This window comes from Pleuronectes platessa, chromosome 15, assembly GCF_947347685.1.
Source record: "Pleuronectes platessa chromosome 15, fPlePla1.1, whole genome shotgun sequence".
Taxonomy (NCBI): Eukaryota; Metazoa; Chordata; class Actinopteri; order Pleuronectiformes; family Pleuronectidae; genus Pleuronectes; species Pleuronectes platessa.
Window position 1 is genome coordinate 5079471 of NC_070640.1, and position 18424 is coordinate 5097894.

Here is an 18424-nt window from a genome sequence, read left to right on the forward strand (position 1 = left end):
TAACAATATCATTTTTATGTCGCTTAGCAAGACATCTCAAACTGCTTCCTGTACGCATGGATGAGAAAAGCAACCAAAAGTATGCACAGGTATGAAATGAAATACACCATCATAGGCAAAACATACAAAAACTAAAAGCATCTTGAGGTTGATTGTACGTCTTCTCAAATATTATCACTGATCCTAGTAAATGTTTCTACTCTGCCTCGCAATAAAAACATTGGCAAACTGCACAAGAAAGAAAATAAGTAAAATCAAACATTTCAGAAGAAATGACAAATATTTGTACAGCCGTCTATATACAGGTATTTTACATTCAATTTGAATAAAATGGCCAAATCGTCAAAACAAGTGAAGCAGGATTATATAACAGAATCTAAAATAAACACTGTTTTGGCTCTTGGATGTGATGGAATGTCATTATACAGTAAAACACATCTACGGGTTCAACCACAGATAAAAATGATCGGGCGTATGTAGCTGATTAACTACATTAATGAAATGCTAATAATTGGTCACTACAATCTTTGAGCATTTTTGCACTTGCTCACTTTGGAACTGACCTAGTTTTAAATCTGGTTTGTATAACTGCTCACAAAAATGTGACTCGGAACAATAAACAGAGGAAATTGCAACGGTCCAAAGAAGTACAGAATGTACATAATAAAAAAAAGGTAAAGTTTTGAAAGATAAAATCTGCACTGGTGTTAAAATCCACAAAAGAACCTGAGCCATTAGTTCCTGGAGGTCAAACGAGGTCCGAGAGTCGAGAGCGTGACTGAATCCAGTCACTGAGACATGAAGGCCATCAGCACCGACTTCAGGCTGAACTAACGAGTAACTGTCGACAAGTATCAATGTGATAACGAGGCCATGTTTCCTAACAGGACTAACCAACACGGCTGGAGCACTGACCCGGTCCAACAAAAACTCAGCCAACAGGTTTATGTACAGTGGTGGAGCATCGCGGCTGCGAACAGGATCAGAGCCGTCGGTTAACTGGTTCCCAGCAGACACAGTTCCTCTGCTGACACCCGGCCACAGTAGTCAGGCTATGAGCCTACAGTGTGTGTGTGTCTAAACCGGCGCTCCTAGCCAACAGCACATCTGGAATCACAGGCGTACACGAGTTGACTCTTACACAATTCATTTAAAAGCCTCACTGCAGCTCGTTCAGTAATAGTGGCATATCTGCAGCCGGCTGCCTGGATCGTTTTTCCCTGGGCTGAAGAACGGGCTGACCGCTTCATCAAAGCAGGTGTCAAACATGTAGAGTCTCTTCATTGTGACGCCGTCGTAGAAGCTGAGGCGTCCTTTGTCGTAGTCCAGAAACACGCCCACCCGGGGGGAGTCCCAGTGGTCGGCCACTGGGATGCGTCCGTCCTCGTCGTTGGCGTACAGCCGGTCCTGCAGACACAGGCTCCAGTATCCTGCGGAGGGCGTGAGGTTGACGAAGCCCTTCCTGTTGCTGCTCTGAGTGGTGACTCCCAGGTACCACACGCCTTTGTCCCTCACATCCACCTCCCAGTAGTGCTGGCCACTGGAGTACTGGGCTATGGCCAGCACCCCACAGAATCGGCTGAAGCGGCTGGGCATCTCCGGGTCCTGGTTACGCACGTGGCCCTCCTCCACCTTGGTGTCAAAGTCTGAGATGAACAGGTATGGGTGAGCGGTGTTGGGGTCCAGGGTCAGGTTCTGAGGCACTACAGGGACACAGAAGAATTCAGGATTTAACTATACTTAATTTATGTATAAATGTCCATCTAATGGAGCATCTTCACTGTGCCCAGTATCTGCTCCAGTGTGCAGAGGAGACTCACTGGTGTGCAGCACGTGCATCATCTTCTTCCACAAGATAAGCTGGATGGGCCCCGAGTATTTGGGATATCCAGTATTCACACCCAGAACCTCGGGGCTGGGGAAGGGCTCGCGGTGGACGACTCTGGGAAGGGAGGCGGTGACGTGACAAAACAAATGTGTTACCAAACAGACAGGCGAGACTTCATAGGTTCAAATGCATGTTTAGTCACTTACTCTTTCCATGTCTCAGCAAGACTCTGTTGGAAGAAAGAGACATTTTGATTAGAACAGAACCTACAGCAAAAGTAACCAAACAAGGGCGGGGCTATTCCATTCGTCATCACTACAACTGGCTTTCTTTTTCTAACTAACTTAAGAATGAAAGAAAGAAAGTCGATATTAAGTCGCACTGACCTCAAAGCTCGTCTTCCCACCGATGTGGCCGTGGATATCAGCTATGACTTTGTCCAAATCTGCACCTTCCTTCTCCAGCATCTCCAGGTTTTCATCCAACAGTGACACGGTGTCCTCTGCCTGGATCTCCAGGCCCTCGAGCAGGGAGTCTCGCTCACTCAGCAGGAACTGGACCATGGCACCGATATCCGCTTCTATCTTCTCCTTGATTCTCCGTTTGTTGACCTTTGGAACAGTTCAACAGTTCAGCATAAAGGATTTGATGATGGTAAGTTTAACAACTATTTGTGAACACTTCATGATGTCAGATAAATTGGGCCTCAAGGATCGATTGGTCTTTGGATTTAAGTCTACTTGAATTAAACTAGTCAAACTGAAGACTTCCAGAGGGTAGAAGTTAAGTTCCAAAAGGAAGTTCCTTCCCTTACCACTGCTTCATCTTTGTTTAGCGTTTCAGCCGTTGTAATGTCCAAACACGCAGACTTCTCCCAGTTGAGCTCAATTAGCTTCTGCTTCAAATCCATCTGCAATAAAACATTACATCAAGAAACATGTATATTATGTCAGAAAATTATGAATCAGTTTTTTAATAGATGTTAGATGGGCTGAAGAAAACAATCTCTGATCTCTTTGCCAACTCACCCTCATATCATTGGCAACTTCTGGCACCGGTGCCACCTCATGGTGTCTGAAAGGAAACAGGAGGACAACTAGTTAGTTCCCAGAGCAGCGTGTCACTCTCACAATGCTTCAGCTTGAGTGAGGTCATGTTTACATTCAGCATTTCAACTTGAGGTGCAACAAAAACATAAACAGTACAAGCAGCATTTCACTCTTTATAAAAACAGTGTGTTTAGTCTTCTTCTTCACTGCCTCTGTTGCTGCATCGCTACGTTTGCTGGTGTAGGCTGAAGGTCATGGTCCTTTGCGTATTTACACCCATACAAAATGTACCTGTCCAAATAGGGAGATTGTCTGTTTGAGTAGGACAACAAAACCCAAACATACACGAGTAAAGACTGTTGTTTATCAAATCCTTAACATAAAAAAACAATAATAACCATTTATTTGGCACTTCTTTAAACATAGTTACAAAGCGCCTAATACATCGAATCTATAAAAGAAGAATATAGAATAAAAACACTTCATGTGTGGCAGCAGTTTTGAGCATGACCTAATACAGTAATAAAAACTACAATTAGGTAAAATCAGGGACTGTGATATAATAAAGTATGTTTAAGCTTTGATTTAAAAAAGGAAGATACTGACTCAGCCTGTCGTATTTCCTCAGGCAGAGTTCCAGAGCCTCAGAGCTCTTATTTCAAAAGCTCTGAGCCACTCATTCTTAAACCCAGAACCCAGAACAGATAAACACGACCTCGCCAGGAGCTTTGATTTGAGGAAGAGATCAGCTTGTTTCACTGTTAAAAATCCACAATCCTAACAGTTAAAATGTATTAATCAGAACAACCGGGGTTTAATAAGGTGCATGTTAAAGTAGATTAAAGATTTGTTTGGGGAAAACTTAAGAGCGGATAAAGTTCACAATGCTTGTGAACCATGTTTAGTTCACGCAAAAGAAAAGAATACAAAAGACGACCTCGTCTCCTGTGACCCTGACAGGCACCAGTGTTCTGTTTACACTCTGATGCTGTTTATCAAATCTTTTACGATTAAAGTCTGTGCTACGGCCTTGAGTGCCATGGCAACTGCGAATAGGGACTGCCAGCTGGACTCAGATTTCACAAAGACATTCCTCAAACTCTTGCCTCTGGTAAATTCTTAGTGATAAGGTTTATACAGTCTAACAACTTCACACTGGAACATTAGAAAGGATAACAAACTGAGGGCACAATGTGAATAACGATGGAGGTTTAGGGGCCAGCAGACACATTGTGATATTTGCCACAAGTATTTGGCTTCAATGGCAAAAATATGAAACAGAAAACACTGGGCTATCTTTGGCCAGATTAGACAGACAGGTTTTAGACCAGCTAAGCTAAGCCTGAGAGGATGATGACAGATTTTAAGTGAATACAACAATGACAGTTGCTTAAAAATATATATATATATTAAGTCAACAAATTCTGAATAGTACAAATTTTGGGGAAATGTTCTGTCTTGTTCGATACAAATGTCCATGTCCCCATAACCCTTTTGTACACGGATGTGGAAACTTTACTGTAAAGTTCTATTATAGTTCTGGAATTTGTAGATTAATCACAGTCGATTAAATAACTATTCTAAAAAGAATGACTTATTTCAGTAACATTTCAAATGAGGATTTGTCGTCTTCTTCTTGAAGGAACAAATTAAACTCTGATTTTGGGATTTGGATTCCGAGGGAGTCTCTTTCAGATTTGCAAAGATGCAATGAATATTTGCCTCTACTTTTTGCATGTTGTTGGTTTAGGCATCGGTGCAGATTCATGTTGATGACAAGGTGTACAACGACAACTTGAGCAATCAGTCACTGTTGATAACAATGAATCTTGTCCTGCAAGCACGTACATGCGAGAAATAAGTCTTTTCAGAGTAAACCAACAAGTCTGTAGTATCCCTATATAAAAAAGGTGAATACACGAACCAACCTGTGTGCTCTGGATTCCCGGCACACAACACAGATCAGCCTTTTGTCAGTCTGGCAGTAGAGTTTCAGCTCTTCTCCATGCTGCTCACACTTCCCGTCTACTTTGACAGGCTGGGGGGGCGAAGAGCTGGAGCCCAAACACTCCAGATCGTCCAGTTTGGCCACCAGGTTCTGCACCAGGTAGTTCTTGGTGAACGTCCTCTTGTTGAACACCTGAGTGGACAAAGAGAAACGTCTTTGTAGTTTTGTTCAGCGTGTGTTTATTGTACAATACAACATCTCTCTTGTATCAGCCAAAACACACAGCTACTGTTGTATATGCTGCAGCATTGTAGCTAGCTAACGGGAGCTAGCAGCAGTAGCTACAAACACTCCCATTCAGATATACTGTACACCCGTGTCACTTGTCCCTAGCCCGGAAAATAGCTTTACTTCCATATATTACTACTCTCGATGTTACACGTCTACAAAATAAACGCTTTTTAACTGCTGTTACATTCTAGCTAGCTAACGTCAGCTAGCAACAGTGGCTACAAACAATCCAGATACGCTATACACGTTTTTGGACAAATCACGTGTCTTGGCCCCTTTGCATGAAAATGTCTCCATTTCCTTTATTTTCTCTTTATTGTTTTTAATTGTTGTCAATTGACGACCTGCCAAGCAATGGAGTTTTTTTTACCTGCTGCTAACATTTTAGCTAGCTAACGTCAGCTAGCAGCAGTGGCTACACAATACACTGGGTGGATAATATCATCACACAAGGCTCAGCCACTTTGAGTCAGTTGATTTATAAATTATATTAATAATGTCTCTTAACGGCAGCATCACACTGAGTGACGCAAAGCAAGCGGCGGACGTGCACCAACGCACCGTTCGGCACTGGGGGCACTGGTAGCCGTAGTCCGAACCATTCTCGTCCCAGTGCATGCAGATGCAGAAGCGACAGAAGCTGTGGCCGCACTTCAGGATGACGGGGTCCTTGAAATAATCCAGACAGATCGCACATGTGAGCTCCTTCTTCCAGTCGTCTGCAGCTCCGGCGGACGCCATGTTCACGGACCAGCAGCAGCGACACGGCGTGCAGGAAGTGAGGGCGGAAGAAGGGCTGCGACCAAATTTGTGCTACGTCATCTCCCCTTTCAAGCCAATCAGACTCGGCCCTTTCTCCCTCCTGCTCTGCGGGCGATACCATCACATTTGGGGGTTCGATCCTAAAACAAAAAACTTCTATATCGATATTTATCTATCAGTTAAAACACCGGGACAGTTTTCAAAGATGAATTACTAAATATAACTATAACTTTTTCACGTGTTGCTCTTGTACTTTCAGTTCCTGTCTTCCTCTCTCTCCTCGATCTACAGGACTAATTGCTGCTTAATTAGCTTTTTATTTCCCTGTGTTTGTTTATGCACCAAACAACAAAGCTAAATCCTTGTATGTTCAAAATCTACTCATCAATAAACACAATCCTGATTTCAAGCCTCAAAGCAGAACAATCTTTAAAACTAATTTTTGAGTTCATATTCCAGGTCTTCACTCAGTGAAATCAACACATCCCTACCAGTAAGCATCACTGTTTATTCTTAAATACATGTACATAAAAACCCATTCATAAAAAGACACAAAGTGATTATCAAGTTTGACTGTTTGTGCTAAGGTTGTCATATACATGGGGATAACTGGCTGTGGGTTATACATTACATTGCATAGCTTGGATTGGCATGTGTGAGGGATGTGGCTCATAAAAAGTGCATTTGATGTCAGATATGGTTTCATTTCCAAATTCATCAGGGTGAAAATAATAAGGATTCACATGAAGGTTTCCACACAGTACACACGCTGTACACACACCCGTACACCCCTCACACTGATTCACACCACAGATGAGGCTCATCACATCAGACACAACCCTGATGAACATTGGAAACAAGTACACGGTCATGACTCACAACACCAAGACAGATATTTAGGAACACTGATCTCAGCTTGTCGTATATCCGAAGCAGAGTAAGACACAGGTTTTTCAACAAGACGGAAATTTCACCAGTGACGTTGATGAAAATAACGAGAGAGCAGATAATATGAAATGCCCTAAATGTAACATTTCTCATGGCGACACACTGATCTGTAAAGAAGCTGTTTTTTGTTTGCATCCTTTGTTCGAACAAACGTGAGTCAGAACAGTGATCACCCACACAGCACGAGTGACAGAAATAAAGCACAGGAACATAGTTTCAGGGTCAAATCGTTGTGTGTGAATTCAGTAGTTGCTTGTTCACAGCATCACACTTAAGAGCAGTGTATCAGAAGCGGCTCCACAGAGATGGAGCTTCAGTCAAAAGTGAATTTAGTGAGAACACACAGACCAATATCTGAAAAGTACAGAGCTCCTGAGATGAGTGTCTTACATGTGTGTGTCTTAACCAGTGTTTGATTAGATTATCTTACATAAGACACACAACATGAGGAAAAACAAAGTGTAAAGAACCCAACTCAGCAGCTACACAGCTGGTTGACACATCTCGAGAAGAAATGTCCTCATTTTATGGGAACACAAATGAACAGTACACATGGTGGATGAATCAAATATTCAGCTGGTTAAATTCTGACAGCAGTGGTTTTCGTCTCCAGTCGACTGATATGAGAGTCATGCAGGTTTCCTTCACAGATTGTGTTTATTTGTTTTTGTTTATCATTGTGTAATCCAGCGTGAACGTCTATAACGAATATGAGGCCTAAAGGCACAGTTCAGCCCGGGATGAAGATTAATCTACTTATGCAGAATGTTTTATAATAAATCTGGAGCCAAATATATAGGTTGAATAATTCTTATCAGTCCGATCTTTCTCTTTCAACTAATATAATCCTTGCATGGATGGATTTGAATTAACTCTGAGGACAGTGAAGGGAGATTATTGTGTAAATACTGGACGTTTGCATCCACAATGCAATTGTAAAATGCTACACAAATGTGTGAAGAAATCCAGTTTATTGTTTGCAGTGTTTTAACAAGGCCCCGGTTTTGCAGTGATGTGTTAAAGAGTTGCACAGAAGGTTTCAGGTCGACAGCGTCTGAATGCTCTTCTTACACTTCTCCTCTCAGTGTGAGCGTTCACATCACTTTGAGACATTTACCCAGGATTCACCTGCCACGTCACATCTGTGGCTGTGTGACACGAGCTGCTCTCTGTGACTCACCCCGTCCTGAAGGGACTTGGCTGCTTCAGGCACTTTGACACCTCAAAGCCGGTTGGAGAGAGAATGGAAACCTGACGCTACCACGACAAGTACGAGCTGGAATGTGAAGTAAAGTGTGTGGGACTGGTTTCTGTGCTGGAATCCAGGTGCATAAGGGAACCAATATACTGTAGAAACCCCCCCCACAAGCAGACACGCGCACACTCACACCCAATAACGCATATGATCCCTCTCATCAGATTTTTGGTGTTATGAAAGACATTTTATATCAATTAAAAAAATGAAAAGAAAAGAAAATCCCAAAGTTTTTATAAAAGCTCCCTCATCCCTTTGTCCATCTGTCCGCTGCTCAGACCTCTGAGCTGTTGTGGCAGTCCTGCATCCTCACCACCAGCATGGGCTCCGTGCTCACAGACCCCTTCACCACCTCCTGCACCCCCTCCCTCCACCCCTCCTTCACGTCCTTCTGTCTGGATCGCAGCACGAGCACGACGCAGACCACGACGAGTGCGGTCAGCAGAACGCCCACCAGCGCCCCCACCACAGTCACCAGACCCTCCTCTTCCTCCTCTGCGTTCAGCTCACTGGGTTCCAGCCCGTTGGCGAACATCTCGCTCAGCCCCGCCGCCCGCCGCTTGGTGCGGTCCAAAGCCATGTGCATGATGTTGGTGCCGCGGTTGTCGTCGGCTCCGATATCCTCGGCGACCTCTGGGACCTCATCGCCGGCTGACCTCCTGGAGCGGTGACCTTTGACACTCGAGGTCAGGTCGCTGCTGGAGGAAACCATGGAGTGGTACTCGAGGCTGCGCTTCCCGATCCCTCTGTTAGCGCTCTCTTTGGATCGGACTGTGTAGATGGTGTGAATGAACCACTCGCGGCCTGCGGCAACCTGAGGAGCACACAAAATCATCAGGATTCAGTTCACAAAGCTATTGCAGTCCTTGCTTTTTGAAGCAATTGTTTATGAGGATTAATAAGATATAGGAGACCTGAAACATGGCTGTGGAGTCCAGTCTGAAGCCATCAGAGCCCGGCTGCCTGACGAGGGACATGGCCGACGGATCGTCCACTGCCAGCGCAGCGTTAAAACTCACGTCACCAAACACTCGGGCCTGAGTCTCCGGCTGAGCCTTGTCCTGATGACGGTGTTAGGAGGGAACATTTATTTTGTGTTGACTGTAAAATAAAAACTTGTAATCCTTCTCAGTGCTTTGAAACTACTTGGAAATACTCACAAGAATCTTGAATCTATAGAGCAGCGATGGAGAGTCAGCCAGGCAGCCAAATTCAAACTTGGTGGGATTGTACTTTGGGACGTATCCATCAGCACCGGTGCAGAGGAAAACCTTCTCTATGCTGCAGAAGAAAGAGTCTCCCAGGTTCTGCACGGGGTCGACCATCACACGGCCATAGATCGTATCACCTGAAACAAAGCATGAGTCACATTTATAGAAAAAAAGAGATCAAAACAATATAGAGAACATTAGTGCCAACCCATGTCCACATCATTAAAATGTAGATATTTGATTCATTTTCTTCCTGTTCTTTTATCTAATCTAATTTTATCCAAATAAATTTAATCCTTTCAAAGATGACGATGCTAATGTGTATGTGGTCTTCCAGTAAAATGTAATGATTTCAGACCTGAATTTCAGTTGTGTAATGCTAGCTGATATAATGGTCACTGCATCAATTAACAGCATCAGAAAGTGATGTAAGGTAGATAATGGGACAAAAACATCTAGAGTGGTTCTTTGTAAATCTCCCCTGAAATGATCAAAGCCAAGGTGATTAGGTTTTTAAGCTTGTCAGAGGACACTTACCCTCGGAAAAGGCCACGTCGCTCTCCTGACCGAAACCTGTGGAGCCATCGGAGAGCCACAGACTCCTCTTAGACAACAGGAACAACTGAGTGTTCAAACTGAATTCTACTGCAACCGGGTCGCTCACCTGGGGGGGGGGGACACGGTTAGAGAGGGATAGCACTGTGACCTAAAGAGAGAGCGAAACAAAGGAAAACAGTCTGTCTTACTTGCTGGAACCTGATGTCGAGGTCGAAGGTGACGGGTTCTCTGGGACTGCAAACCGGTGGAACAGTGTACTCCATGTTCTGTGCTGTGGTACAGGGGATCAGCTTCACCGTGAAGGTCCCGGAGTAGTCTCTCACCTGTGGGAGGCAGAGAAGACACACAAGCATGAGACTGTCTCTGTCCCGGTGTTTACACAGCGCACAAATAAATAGTTAATGCAGCCATACTTACAGCAAAGTCTGATGTGAAGGTCCACTGCTGGACGGGCTGGTTGTAGGTGGGCTCACTCCTCACTAATGTGAGGTTGAAGGTCAGGCCGGGGTGGTCCACACTCATCACCATGGAGGACGTGGAGGCTCCTGTGGTCACAGACATCGAGAGGAGGAGAAGTTCACAACGGCTGATTCATTAAAAAAAAATATAAATCAATGAAACTGATCATTTAATCTGTGTTATCAGACTCACCAGCTCTTTTGATCCTGCCTCCAGAGTGAGACTCCACGAACAGACCCCTGAAACGAGCCTTGGTGCGGAAGTTCACCACCAAACGCCCCTGCTCATTGATCCGCATGCTGGTCGGGTACAACGCACCTGGACACATGCAAACACGCAGGATTCTACAGGAAGCTGTTTGCCACAAATGGTAACTACAGTTTCTCCACAATCCTTTGGGACTCACCCTGCAGATCGGCCTGCGGGGGGCTGCCGATGCCGTCCTTCCACAGAATGGCTGTGTCGTACACAAACGTAAGACGCAGCTCGGACTGCAGGTCGAAGTGCTGCCAGCCGCCGGTTCCCACGGGCGAGTGGAACACGTAGGACACGTAGAGAGGCACACGCAGGGTCACGTAGGACTGGACCAGGTTCAGCACCTGCACAGATGTTTCCAGCAGCCACGAGTGAAGAACAAGTCTATCGAATGCTTACAATTTTAAGCCCATAATGTTTTTAGGGAGTAACAAGATACGGTTTCTTTACTAGATATTGTAGTAGAAGCATAAACCAGACATATAGGTAATGTATCACAACAGTTGCATTATCCAGCTAATGTAGGTCGATCAGCTATAAACAGCAGTGAGAAGATGTAAGAGGTGATCCCACTGTTCTCCTCCACAAGGTGCTTGAACTCTCTCACTCCTACTCAACGAAGTCTTTCAGCGCTGCACATAAAGAACCACCGTCACATGGACTTGTGTTATTATTTATCTATATTAGTTTAAAGTTTGGAATTTAAAAGAACTTCTGGTGGGGGCGGTGTTTGTCATCAAGGCCCCAAGGCTCTGGAACAAACAGCCTGAGGAAATAAGTCTGTCTGAGAAGGTGTCTTCTTTTAAGTCTCAGCTCAAAACATACTTCCTTCAGAGTCCCAGCTAGTGTTGTTCTTTTATCTCTGTTATTATTATCACCATAATTATTTGTGTACTTCTTTACTTCTTTTTTTCTGATGGCAGAACTTTGTGCTAGGTATACTATATAATAAATAGTGCACCCTAAAAAAGGTTTTAAGTTTTAATAATAAAAATGTTTTCAATTCAGGTTCACCACTATTGAAGTACAATCCAATAAATATAATTGTGAGTACACACAATTTGAAAATCAATATGATCAGATTTACTTGGATTTATAAACATCTCAATCATCTTGGAGCCATCGTGACATTGTAGATGTATTTACACAAGTCAGCCTCAAGGTGTCTCTGTTCACTAACGGTATTGTGTCCACAGAAGTTTGACAAATACAAAAGAAAGTCAGAAATTAAATATATTTGAAGTAATTTAAATACTTTGTTTGAGTCTCTGAAGACAAGTAAGCGTCAATTTTCAGATAAAGTGTGAAGGTGATTCCTAACCCCCCCCCCCCCCCCTTCTCCAGCCGTTCTCCATCATTTCACTACAAATCCAGAATTATCCAACCAGCAAAAAGTCTCCCTGCATCGAGAGTCTGATATAAAATCTTTGAGAACAGAGAGAATCTGCACAAAAGACCTGTAATTTATTACCCAATCCACCCAAAGCACCAGAGAATCAGTGCAGTCTCAGTGGAGCAAATTTTGAAATCGCTGACTCAGGAGCCAAATTTTAAATTAAATGACTGTAAACCATCTGAGACAAACTACCTCAGTGCTCAGGTCTGAAAAAGCCATCATTCCATTTTGAAAACGATTTTAAGAATAACTTTATACTGAGTGGAAAAGAAGGGATACATATTGCAGCAGTTCATCTTGCCAGGAAATATCGTCATCTTTACTTGACACTTTCATAAAAATGCAACCCAGGACAATGAAAAACAACTCCCCACTTCCAAAGCTCTCATATAAATAAAGGAGTAACTCACAGATTTAAATAAATAACAATGAAGAAATAAAAGATTTGCATTTGATCGTAGAAGAAAGATTATTCAAAAACCACAGGTGGGATAACCATGAAACTTGATGGAAGGATGTGGGCAGGAAATAACACAATACATTTTGGTTCAAATTCACATCCAGGTTTATATTTTCACGTTCTTTAACATTGTGGGAGGGGGCGCTTTTACCAAATGTTCTTTGATTTCATTTCCCTGTTGTATTATTTGGTGCAGATACAAATAAAACTCTGGATCTAATGGATTTCACTGTGGTTTCATAGGGGGGAGGCTTGTGTCAGCCACATATGGGGCCAGATACCTGTAACTGTCACCGATGTGTGGCTGAGATAACGTGGATTCTTCGATCTAGTTTTAGATCCGTGTCCAAATGAACATAAGGGATGGTTTCCTCTCTGCTGAGTGTCTTTCCAGTTTGAACATTAGCTTCGTCTTTAGGTTCTTCAGAGGGAAACTAATTATCCAACTCCTCCTGCACTCTCTGATTTGTGCACCCTGGTGGAGCTGCAAGGTTGTGACTGCTTCTCCCCCCTTCTGTAACCCAAGTGACAGTGTGACAGTGATCTCTCTTAACGAAGGGGACTCGGGGTCTCGTGGATGACTGGCATCATGTGTGACTATGTGTGCAAGCTGTTCTCTCGCTGTGACTGGGGACGAGTAAATTCATTTCTTATTTGTTCCCTATTGCTGTCTCTCTCTCTGACACACACACGTGCACACGCACACACGTGCACACACTCAGCAGTCTGATCAGCGCCATGAAGCTCGCAGATCAAAGACCGAGAGAACACAAAAGAGCAGCAGGACATGAGCCAGGGAGCAGGGGTCTGTTTCCTAATGCACAACAACAACAAGAAGCAGGAGAAGAACACTGCAGCTCGGAAAACTGAGTACAACAAAACAAAAAAAAACACAACAATTGCACCATCTGCTGCAATGATGCAACAACGGCAGAGTGCAACAACAGTAAAAAGCTAGTGGAAGTTTGTTAGCGTCAAACTGACAGCTGACAGTAACACCAACACTTAGCAGTGATGTCTGACTTCTTCAGGAAAAAGCTCCACCGTCAAACCAGTGAGCCGGGGAAAGCAAAACGGAGCAGAGCTGCCGGATGGTAACAACCGACGGGAAGTTGGTGTGCTTAGGATATAATTCTCCAAATGAGTAGTTCCTTTCATAATTTCATAGATTTCCTGTGAGGGTGAACTTTAATGCCTCATGTTGGGAGCAGTGGTGTGAGGATCATGGGACAGACTGGTAGGCTGGCAATGCTTTTTTTCTGAGCGTGCATAACTTTGTGTACCTGTGTGTGCACGCACGCTAAAAGTTACCAATCCCAATGATGGACTGCAGAGCTGGAACACATTCACCACCGAGCGAGACACAGGCAAACAGACTCACTCAGAGAGGCTGCAAATAAACTGAGCATACAGACTGTCACGTGCACAGGTGGACGCACACACACACACACACACACACACACACACACACACACAAACACACACACACACACACACACACACACACACACACACACACACACACACACACACACACACACACACACACACACACACACACAAAGACTAACAGTCAAGCAGAATGCACATACAAACCCCTGATTGGAATTCATGCATTGTGGACCTATGTGCACAGAAACCTCCCCCCCCCCCCACACACACACACACCTGTCCATCAGTCCCTATGGTGCCTCCGCAGTCGGTGAGCAGCTCGGACATGTGGTAGTAGCTGGTGAACTCCCAGAGACAGGCCTCCAGGTTGAGGTTCCTGTAGAAGCGCAGCGTGCCGTTCCCCCGCAGGGCGCCGCTGAACTGGTAGGGCGCCATGTCTCCCATGCTCTCGGGGCTGCCCGTGGAGGCGGTGATGAAGCCGTGGCCGGTGGTGACCTCGCTGTGGTCGAGCAGGTTGGAGCAGCGGTGGTTGCCGACGCGAGTTCCGTCGGGGCTGAGGGTCAGGTCAAAGTTCATGAGCGGCCGGGTGGAGATGACCGGAAGCATGCCTGCGAGAGACAGAGAGAGGGGAGGTGATACTGAGAGCCACCGACTACCTTTGATGGTTATTTCAGAAACTTGGAAAGGGAAGAGATAGTTGAGGGTGTGGGGGGGGCGGTTGCTCCCCTGCTTTTTGGAATGAAAGACGAAAAGCAGGGGAGCAAGGAGGAAGGAAACCTGGTGGAGACAAGGCAGAAGCAAACTGATTAAAAATCAAGAAGGGAATGTTACGTAGCGGGGAGTGCTGGAGGCTCTCCACGCCGAGGGGTCGACAAAACCAGGGAGATCTCTATTCTGGCTGTCGCGCTCCTGAGGATCCCCAGACGTGAACATTACACACACACACACTGCATCACACTTCATCCGTGGTACCCGTCCTGCCTCCAGCTCCCACCTACCATCGATGTGAGGCATGGTGACAGTCACTTTGATGAGGTTGGGGTGCTGCGGGTCGTCTGTGCCCGTGTAGCGCAGCTTGGCGGAGAAGGGCTCGGCGCCAACGGTCCCCATCTTACGTGGTTGACACATTCCTTTAGTTTGACAGGGGAGACGAGGAGACAAGGTCAAACTGAGCGGCTGTGATTAGAGCTGATACTTCCAATGTGTAGTTATTTGACATATCACCAGTAGATACATTTCTCATAACCTGCGTGAAACATTACTGAGTCAGGTAGCAATTTCCATATTTCTAAGAATACCTCGCTACCACCCGGAGAGAGAGAGAGAGAGAGAGAGAGAGAGAGAGAGAGAGAGAGAGGAGAGAGAGAGAGAGAGAGAGAGAGAGAGAGAGAGAGAGAGAGAGAGAGAGAGAGCGTTGCTTTCAGGTTTTGTGGGTGGAGGGAGCGGAGCATACGTAATAGCATAGCAACGGCTGTATTTGAGAAGTCTGAGAGCTGTGACCCCCCCCCCCCCCCCCCCCCACACACACACCTCTTAGCTTGTATCAGCATTATGGTTCAATACAGGCAAAGCAAATGGTTTCTGCATCTTCTACCATGTTTTCATCCCACTATAGTTTCATAAACGGTCACTTTTACTCGAGTACAGTACTGAAATATTGTTCTTTCTAGTGAATTTGAACTGGAGCTCAATTAAAAAGACTAAGAAGTTATTAAAAACCAGAGTAATGACGATAGATACTCAAGTTTTTCTAATACTTACTGTATGTACTTAAATCAAGTCGTATTTGGATTGTGGGCATTTAGCTTTTTTTTCATTGAGGATATGAATTTGTCTCCACCTTAATTCAGACGTACCATCGCTAAAATCTTCATTTAAAATATATATATTTCTTTGATATCTTCTTTATTTTCAGGAGTGTTCGTTCACATGTGTTATCTCTGAACATTCACGATGCTACGATAACAAAGCTCTGATGATTGATTCCAAATCCCTGTTTAATTCCCTCTCTCGAAAGATGGAAACACAACTGGAAACACAAAGCAAATGCTTATTGCACCGTCCTCACCTTCCTCCTGGCTGACAGCGGCGATGGGGCTGCTGAGCTCCAAACCCTCGTCCCCATTCGAATTCACAGCCCTGGCAGCGCACTGGACCCGGGAGCCTGCCTGGAAGTAGACCGAGTCCAGCGTGATCCTCTTGGAGGAGGTGAAGAAGGTGTCGAAGTCCACCTCCCTCATGGGGCTGGTGACGCCGTCCGGGCCGGCCGGAGCGCTGATGAGCCAGCGGTAGCGGGTCAAGGTGTTGTTGATGTGCTCGCTGACACAGATCGAGCCCGTCTTGTCGTAGTCTGGGTACTTGGTGTTGCACGCCTGGACAGCGGATAAGGAACATGGCAGCAGGTGGCGGGGGGGGGGGGGCAGTGGAGAGATGGGGAAGATACAGCAGATGCCGGAGGAGAAAGAGGAAAGAGAGGAGGCGAATACAAATGAGTGACTGTTTCCATGGAGAGAGAAATGCTTATGTGAGTTGTGTTTGTGTGTTTGTGTGTTTGACTTCCTGTTGACACGGCACCTAATAGTGCAGCACTCAACACTCTTATTTTGATAAGAGTACTTCGCTTTGTCTTTGTGGGGGAACCTCCTACACATCTGGCCCCAACACACACACACACACACACACACACACACACACACACACACACACACACAGCCTTCACCCGAGAAGCAAATTACTTAACACATCAGGAAAAGTGTTTCCCTGAGCCTGTGTTCAAGAGTGGAAGTGATCTCCTGTGAGTAAAAGCCCTGACGCTGTGGCCTACTAAACTGTGTAATGTGCCTTTCAAGGCCTGACTGGCAAACAGTGGAAGGACACTTTAACTTTGACTCAAGAAAAGCTGAAGTGCTGAGGGTTAATAATGTGCCCCCCCCCCCCCCCCCAATCTCAGAGGATGAGGGTCCTGATGAGGTCCTGCAGGTTGGAGCCAATTCCAGCTGACATTGAGTGTGTGTGTGTGTGGGGGGGGGGGCTCTCACATTCATGTCTTTATACTTTGGGAGGAGAACTAAGGAGAACATGCAAACCCTCACACAGACAGACTCTGGTCCAACCAGAGGTCAAATCTCCATCTTTTTATAGACCGTATAAAGATGGACAAGACGACAGCTCTCCAAAAGTCAAGTTAAATCATCTCGACCGGCTTCTGGTGGAAAGTTGTATGAATATAATGGAGACAATAAAATTATGATTCCTGTCGTGTTGGGATGATGTTATCACACACGGGTAAAACCGCAGGAAGAAGACATGTGTCATCCATCTTTACATACAGTCTATGTTTCAAATCAAGAAGCATCGTGCTGTGAGACAGTGCTCCGCCATCCGCCCTAATTCAAGATGTCATCAGAGCGGCTTGTGTTCCTGAACATTGTTCTGCCAGCTTGACTCACTGTCACACAGATGACAGGGTAGCCGGCTGGTGGGCGGAGGTTGTCTGGTGTCCTGGCGACGTGGTCGTAATGGAGGAGAGACACCACATGAGGCAAGGAGGGGAAGGTGACGTCAGCCATGCTGTTGGTCTCCTCGATGTACACGATGACTTTAGTAACCTGAGCGAGAGAGAAAAGGGAGATTTAATGAGAACAAACCGATACAGACCTCGGGAATAACATTCAAGATTTACAATCCTTCAGTCGTGGTTGATTCATGGTTTCTGTTTTTCCTCTTTGCCTCTTTTCTCCTGCTTTCTGTTCTTCTTTCCTTGTGTGATCTATTATTCATTGTGCAATGTTTTCATGACTCCTTCAGCTACAACTAAAGTAAGTGCTGTTGTTGTCTGGGCTGGGATAACCTTGTAAAAAAGAGATCCGTGATTTCAGTGGGACCGACCCCGGATAAATGTGAGTCAGATCAAAAAAAGAAAAAGTGACGGTTTTCTTGTTTTATCTCTTTCATTTTTCATCAAGCTGAAATTCCATCACTGTCAGTTTGGATTTGGTGTGACTGCTGTGTGATGGTTATTCATGAACACATCCTGACCTGAGTTTCAGCCACCATGTTCTCATCAGGCTTCAGGTGGAGAGTGAAGGCTTCCCTCATCTCTCTGATGCCGTCGAACAGAACCTCCACCTCCACCACATGCTCCTTGTCCCCCCTGTCGGAACTCAATGTCTGGACACAAAGACACACAGGGATAGAGGGACAATTATTAGATGTATATACAACACACTATAAATCAAAGAAATATACTTCTTTTAGGTGATAATAAAGTCAGATTAAACCAAAAGTTTTGCTTTTTAGATAAAGTATTCAAAGATTAGACTAATTTTATATTTCATTGCCTCAGAGTAATATATCTCTTAGCAGGTTTCTATGGGGCCAAAGGTGGGTCCGTCTCCTTACGACATAAGTAATAGAGCTTTGCATCAGAAAGGTGCTGCACCGGAGAAATATTGTGCAAAAATGAGATATTCAAAGCTGAATGATTCAAAACTGCAGGGAGATTTGCAGTGTTTGAGCAGCGGGTAGTCAGGTATGATTTGAATAGACCGAATGTATTCACATAAATATTTCAGGCCTTGATTAAGCCAAGAAAGGTTCAGTGCACTAAAAG

The 18424-nt window shown here is 44.9% G+C and overlaps 2 protein-coding genes across 2 annotated transcripts in view; both read right to left on the bottom strand.

Annotated features, from left to right (window-relative positions):
• trim47 (tripartite motif containing 47) lies at positions 1 to 5896 on the bottom strand. Its single transcript, XM_053441611.1, has 8 exons — positions 5678 to 5896; positions 4806 to 5017; positions 2857 to 2902; positions 2643 to 2738; positions 2215 to 2439; positions 2035 to 2057; positions 1821 to 1942; positions 1 to 1703 (listed from the first exon to the last, which is right to left on the bottom strand). The coding sequence occupies exons 1-8, from the start codon at positions 5855 to 5857 to the stop codon at positions 1174 to 1176; spliced, it is 1434 nt and encodes a 477-aa protein (XP_053297586.1). The 5' UTR covers positions 5858 to 5896; the 3' UTR covers positions 1 to 1173.
• A 2053-nt stretch (positions 5897 to 7949) lies between these two features.
• The window catches only part of LOC128457354 (FRAS1-related extracellular matrix protein 2), a 51483-nt gene continuing 41008 nt past the window's right edge, over positions 7950 to 18424 (bottom strand). The window contains exons 8-20 of the mRNA XM_053442005.1: positions 17851 to 17982; positions 17262 to 17420; positions 15881 to 16184; positions 14811 to 14942; positions 14089 to 14420; positions 10716 to 10908; positions 10502 to 10627; positions 10268 to 10395; positions 10039 to 10173; positions 9830 to 9956; positions 9242 to 9429; positions 8996 to 9142; positions 7950 to 8895 (exon numbers count right to left, since the gene is read on the bottom strand). Coding sequence (XP_053297980.1) covers positions 8356 to 8895; positions 8996 to 9142; positions 9242 to 9429; positions 9830 to 9956; positions 10039 to 10173; positions 10268 to 10395; positions 10502 to 10627; positions 10716 to 10908; positions 14089 to 14420; positions 14811 to 14942; positions 15881 to 16184; positions 17262 to 17420; positions 17851 to 17982 — 2643 coding nt within the window. The 3' untranslated portion in view covers positions 7950 to 8355. The remainder of the gene's footprint in view (positions 8896 to 8995; positions 9143 to 9241; positions 9430 to 9829; positions 9957 to 10038; positions 10174 to 10267; positions 10396 to 10501; positions 10628 to 10715; positions 10909 to 14088; positions 14421 to 14810; positions 14943 to 15880; positions 16185 to 17261; positions 17421 to 17850; positions 17983 to 18424) is intronic.

What these genes read in the sequence shown, in the direction of transcription:
- trim47 (XM_053441611.1), bottom strand. Translation starts at nt 5,857, where the DNA reads ATGGCGTCCGCCGGAGCTGCAGACGACTGGAAGAAGGAGCTCACATGT. An exon ending in TAAACAAAGATGAAGCAGTG is followed by an intron (nt 2,440 to 2,642) that starts GTAAGGGAAGGA and finishes ACTGTTCCAAAG; the next exon opens with GTCAACAAACGGAGAATCAA. An exon ending in CTTGCTGAGACATGGAAAGA is followed by an intron (nt 1,943 to 2,034) that starts GTAAGTGACTAA and finishes CTCCCTTCCCAG; the next exon opens with AGTCGTCCACCGCGAGCCCT.